Source organism: Suillus clintonianus (assembly GCF_016758775.1).
Source record: "Suillus clintonianus strain FC179 chromosome Unknown DEU56scaffold_50, whole genome shotgun sequence".
Classification (NCBI taxonomy): domain Eukaryota; kingdom Fungi; phylum Basidiomycota; class Agaricomycetes; order Boletales; family Suillaceae; genus Suillus; species Suillus clintonianus.
The window spans coordinates 258,391-264,390 of NW_024539274.1; the positions used below are offsets into that span (position 1 = coordinate 258,391).

Sequence of the window (6,000 nt, forward strand, 5' to 3'; positions counted from 1 at the left end):
GGGTTTGCAAGGGGCAATTGGTCTTGGATGGCCACTTGCTATGACCCTCCGAGTCACCGGTAAGATTCCCCGCTGATAGATCTCAAAAATCAGTATTCACGTTCAAGTTGAAGTAGTCCAGTTTCTAAGAGAAACATCACTCACTCGCGTTGAGCTCACTGTGACTGACTCGAACTCGGACTGGCTAAAAACTAAATTCGCCGAAGCTGCATCTCTCGCTCGCTGTCGTCTCTTCTCAGTTGCAAGAACGCTGGACTTTTTGAAAAAGTGGCAACTCGCGCGGTGCCTATTAAGTCCGCGATTATCTGTCGCCCCGGGCCTCTCCCAAGAGCAATCCTTAGCTCCGCAGCGTACCATTGAAAGAAACAGAAAGAGCCTGAAGACCCAGGCGGCAATGTCTGAAAGTCGCATGAACCAGGCACTGGCTAACCTGAGCAAGATGTTGAAGTAGAGCTACCGGAGTACTATAGCTTGGACATTCAGCAGCGAGCTTCAAGGACAGTCGCGTTCAATATTTCAAATTAAAAAACTCACAGTTCAAATGTTGGATGCATACGACAATCACTAATCAGGTGCGTTGAACACACACAGTTTGTTTCCAACACGTTTGAAAGCGGCTTCGTCACATTTGGTTATAGTCTGATGCGAAACCCTTCTTCCTTCCATGGATGTTCCCTTTCGAGGCCTAGATTTTTAGGTATGTAATGTAATTCCGCTAGGGGTGCCTTACCGTGGGAGCTGAATTTCGGTGGAAGCACTTCTGAAGAGTTAGATTGGTAGTGCTCCTGCTCAAATTTCAAACTTAGGCGTGAAGATTGAAGGCTTTGAAGGCCAAACTGCAGTTCTAAGTGCCAGTCTGGCTCGTTGAACGGGCATTATTAGGAGTACCGGCAGCAGGAATCGGATGAAGTTTCTCCCTTTTTTGAAGGTTATCAAATGTTGAGTCACGTCGGACTTTACATATACTGGTAAGTGAAAATGCCGACTGCCATCAGTATTTATAAGTAGCTAGCTTTTGGGTTTGCTTTGAAACTCAGCCACTCCCCTCCTGCTGTTTTATTGGATCATCAACCTACGGCTGAACATGCACGCTTGTCTTACCTACCTCCCCACTGGCAGCCCTATCAGTGGGCATAATCCTGACCACCCAAGCAGGCAAGGACGTGCCACTGGTCGTATTCAGATGAAATGCGAGGAGGGTTCAAATAACATCCCAATTCTCTCTAGGACCCCGAGTCGCCATCCGTCACTGGGCAAGAACCACAAACATCCGCCTTCATCTAACATTCCCTCTGATTCATCTGACATTCCCTCTGATTCGTCAGATGACGAAATCATCGGTCCTATAACCCCCCCTCCCATACTTCGAGATCTGGCTCGTTATGTCAAGAGCGTAAAAGCAAGACCCGAGCCCTATAAGAGAACTAATCCTAACGTCATAGAGCGCCTCTGCGGTGAGGAGTGCTTGGGATGCAATGGCTCCACGAATGTGTTGGATAATTCAAGCGTATGTTGGTTAATGTCTACAATAATATTGAATATTATCTAACAGTCATTCCAGGGCAAAACTAGACTGGCACGTAGAATGAAGAGCCTGTCTCCCGAGGCCCGTGCTCAAGCCACGATCGCTATCGGAGCTAATGTCGAATGGAGACGCGCGCGTGCTGTGGCAGCAGCTTTGAAAATTGACGCAATTGTGCAACACAAGAAGTTCATGTGTTTGACTCTTGAAAGTGAAGCTAAAACATACGTCAATGCCGCTTCGGAACCGCTCGACACCTCGATGGAGGCGCTGGTTAATTGTACGGCCAGTGAACTCGACGATCGTGAGAGCTGTAGTGTTGCCACGTACAAGCTTGAGTTGGAGTCGTTCACTGCCGCTGACAAAGAGCTCGATCATGTTGAGCATTTGACATGTGAGTACTTACATGTGCCCGTGATGTCATTGCTAAATGACAATTCCAAGCAGTGCAACTCCTGGATTCGGATGCTAGTGCCACAAGTTCGGACGAAGACAACTTTGGCGGCAGTTTTGGCTCTATGCGTGGAACTTCGACAAATTCCGCCGAGTCCGATGACTGACGTACGCATTGTTCACATGCAGTAAAGCCTGTGCTAATCTTACGCAACAGGTGGTGACGGATTCGGGCAGCACAACGTTGTACCATCATCGTTCTGGTTTAACGAAGTTCTTTCCTTGCTACGGATTTTCTCCTCTCGACTTCACATGTGTTGCAGAGATCATGACGCGGGGCACTGCATGGCTCTTGTCCTCTTTTTGTAGTACTAATGTGTTATCAAATTCTTGTAATTTGCGATCCTACTTATTAAGTGTCGAGTGCGTAACTGACGCTTTGCCTTGAATGGATGTTGCAGCACGAGATGGCGTAATGCACGATGGCCCCTTGCCATACACTCAACAGATTCACGCGACCCTGCGTATGCTTCTCCCGTAATTCGTCCTCCTTCTCCTGCAAGTTCTGTGGGAACCGCATACGGCCCCGACGAGACGTCTCTGTCTGACTCGGGATTGAATTAGGATGCTTTCGAGCGAAAGTGGATTGCCAACCTTAGACTTGCCAATGAGCCGAAACATGACGAAGTTCAGAACTTGAAAGATCCCTTGATCATCTGTCCCACCGATCCACAGGAACAGAAGCGTGTGTTGAATTTCCTCGTTTCGCTAGCTCTCCGAATCTATTCTAATCGCTTGAGGTAGTGTCGTTCGAGGAAATACCGTGAATACGTGGCTTTCGATCATAGCGTGTTCAGCAGCCGGAGGCCCGGGAGGATGGAAGATTCCAGCAAGGCGTTATAAACGGTTTTCAAATTGGAAAGGACTCGGAGCACCTGCCTTCAGCTGACAACGTGGAGAACTTGATACAGAACATGAGGGGCCCAGGCACCTCAATAGGACATGAAGCCGCAAATCGTATACAAGATGGTCCTTGGAATGAGGCGGCCCATGTGAATTCCAATTCCAGCAGCATGAGGACCGCCCCCGGGAAAGGGCGACGCAATACTGACTCAGACTCACGCCGTGGCCGTTTCCCTTGTATCAATGAATCTGCTCCCTCGACGTAATCAAAAGCAGAACTTGTACGATATCTAGCAGTACGTATGGAATGTACTCTATCAAGTCAGACGGACGTTAATGTTCACCACCTCCTGTGACATATTACAGCAGTGCTTCCTGAATCTGCTTCACCTTCTCGTGGATAGACCGTCTCGCCGCAGACTCGGTCACCGCAATCGTGGTGCAAGGTTCCGAATTGCGGAGGAACGTGATGATCAGGTGGGGTTGTCAAAAGCCCCGTCATGACACATCCCCCGTTTTGACCGAGACGTATTCGTTTGAACTTCGAATACGTCAATGTGCATTAGTACTACAGGGCCTTATTCCAAAGTGGTTGCGACCTTTTTTGACCTTGCGTTCGAACTTCGAATACGTCACATTAGTACTGCAGAGCTATATCTCAAATTTGTAGTTGAAACCTATTTAGACCGAGTCGAATTTAGTCAGATTTCAAAATGCAAACTTTGAGTTTAAATTTATTCGAACAATCGGACCTTCGCTTTCGTACGTGAAGAACCCTAATGAGTCACTGAGCGTACGCGGCAGTTTAATTTTACCCAGTCCAGAATAACTAAAGTTTGCTCTCAAGCTTAGCTCGGGTGAGTCGAAATGATTTGTAGTAATCATGGCGGGAATTAAGAATTAATGCGCACCAAATCAACTGAATTGAACTGTTCAGGGGTTGGCCTCGAGGTAAGTGCAAGCATATCTGTACGAGTATCTGTAAAGCAGCAGTCGGCAATAGGAATATATTAGCTGGCATGAGTCAGTTACCAAAAACCAGACTCGAGTTCGTCGTCACACTTTCTTTCTCTAATTCGACGGTGACCGTCACTTCTCGAAATGAATCGCGACGGTGACGCCGAGTCATCAAGTCATTTACAACCGCCTCAGCCGCCGTCACGGTGGAGTTTACCAGCGAGCAATGACGCGGCTACCTATGACTATAATAATCTATATTTGCAGGATCTTCAAGTCGCAGGTGGTAGCCTATGCCAGCCATCGGCGTCTGATATCCCAGTATCAGACACAGCGGCTTCCGACAGCTTCCAGCTGTCCTATTCGGAGGAGCCCGCCGCAGGTGGGAGCCAGCACCAGCCTCCGGCGGCTCCTGGAATAGCTGCACCCGTTGTGCCGCACCCTCGTCAGGGTTCCAGCTGGAAGGAGCCTCCAGGTGGTGGTCAGTACCAGCTTCCGTTCTCCGCAACACCTGCACCCAACTCAGCTCCTCACAACTTCAACTCCTACCTAGCACGCGAATACATGGGTGGCAGCTTACAGCCGGGGCTACAGTTCCCTACAGGGGGCGGGTCCCATCAGGCTATCAGCCGTTCCCCTCACTACCATGACGGCTCTTCAGACACTCAGGCATTAATTCAAGCTCAAGCGGCTCAGGTTCTCTTGAGTTTGGGTGCCCATGCCACTAACGACGAAGTTCACCGTCCCAGTGATCCCGAAAACGAGGCTAGTACGTTCAATAGGTTGGGTCAGACTAGGGACGTGGACAAGAGGGTCCCACACCCATCCCCTTATGAGTTCGGGCCGCCGCCGCCGCCTCCCTACGTACCACCGCGATCCCAGCGACCAGTCAAAATGAAAATCCTGCAAATATCGTCGTTAGTAGTTGACCAAGTGAAGAAAGACGCTTCCGACTATATGACAACAACTCTGTTTGACCAGTGTCTCCTACCGTCCGTGCAGATGATCGACCAGTGGGCCAAGTCAGCGCTTGATGATGCGGCCGCTGTACACGTCACAAACAGTACGTATTTGATTCACATTCGTTTCATTACTCACCGATGACATAGGGGAGGAACTCGCAGCGTGGAAGCAGCGGCAGGAGGGACGTGCCGTTCTTACGCAGCTAAAGGCCTCCGTCAAAAGGCTTCACACAAAGTCTCGGGACTACGCTGAGGGGTTTGTAGTTGGAGGATATAAATTGTCCTTCGACTTATTAACGGATGCGACGGATGCGGCTGTAAAAACGCGAAAAACATACGCGACTTCTTTGGTGTCGAGCGTGAACTTCACAGACACTTTTATTCAGGTGAGTGTGTGAATCCACGAACATTGGTTCAAGTTTGACTTCTCACTGCAGCGCATCGGAGCGTCTGGGCAACTCGAATGGTTTTGCGCCCCATTCTCGCACCCTAGCGTCACCGGCATGGTCGAATACATGATCGTTCACCAGCAATTTCGTCGGCGTGTAAACTTCGATTCCCCCGGCTGGGAATTGCGGCTCATGAACGTCATTGCCTTGGCAGGAACACTCTGTCGCTGGGTGGTCAGTAGATTCTCAGCGACCGGCTGGTTTCAAGCCCGTGAGCTTCACACGCCAGAAAATGAAAGCTATTATACCTACTTGAAAGCCCGGATGGCTTCATTGTCAGGTGTTGAGAAGATCCTTTTTCGCGAGCTTTTAGTCAATCTTCGTTCTGTATTTTTGACATACCCTGGTTTCTAAAGCAACTTAGCCCTTCCTACAGTAGAATAGGTATATAGTAGTATTTAGTCGCACTCTGATCACGTGTATTTTTTAGTGTCACGGGACCTGTGTACAATCTGCTGTTGTTTGTTTGTTTGTTATCTGCATGAGTCAAACTGTTCCAATCTCATGGTGGTATCGATCGTGCTCATCATTTATAGTACGAGTGTACGAGTCTCGGCAAGTGAAGCTCATCGCATCTTTGTGGTTGGGGGCAATTTATACTAGTAAGCTCTTCATTATGCTTTGATGGACTTTGCGATTGATCTACATGCCCACTGGCAGGGTTGCGACGATTTCCCCTGCTGATTTGGAATGCGCCTGCTTGTGCATCTGCAGATGCTGCGCGGGATTACTTCAATGAGAGGACGATAATGGAATAAAGATCAATATCTATCACGGCTGTGAGAATGGATAGTATGACGGTGATGCAGAATGA

At 48.9% G+C, this 6,000-nt stretch overlaps 2 protein-coding genes across 2 annotated transcripts; both read left to right on the top strand.

The window, feature by feature from the left end:
- Positions 1 to 1,084: 1,084 nt before the first annotated feature.
- Positions 1,085 to 2,082, top strand: DEU56DRAFT_757312 (uncharacterized protein; the record flags this gene model as incomplete). Its single annotated transcript, XM_041350112.1, has 3 exons — positions 1,085 to 1,507; positions 1,553 to 1,916; positions 1,970 to 2,082. The coding sequence occupies 3 exons, from the start codon at positions 1,085 to 1,087 to the stop codon at positions 2,080 to 2,082; spliced, it is 900 nt and encodes a 299-aa protein (XP_041207047.1).
- Positions 2,083 to 3,919: 1,837 nt separating this feature from the next.
- DEU56DRAFT_757313 (uncharacterized protein) lies at positions 3,920 to 5,540 on the top strand (the record flags this gene model as incomplete). Its single annotated transcript, XM_041350113.1, has 3 exons — positions 3,920 to 4,838; positions 4,885 to 5,123; positions 5,157 to 5,540. 3 exons carry the CDS (start codon positions 3,920 to 3,922, stop codon positions 5,538 to 5,540), a joined length of 1,542 nt encoding a protein of 513 aa, XP_041207048.1.
- Positions 5,541 to 6,000: the final 460 nt, after the last annotated feature.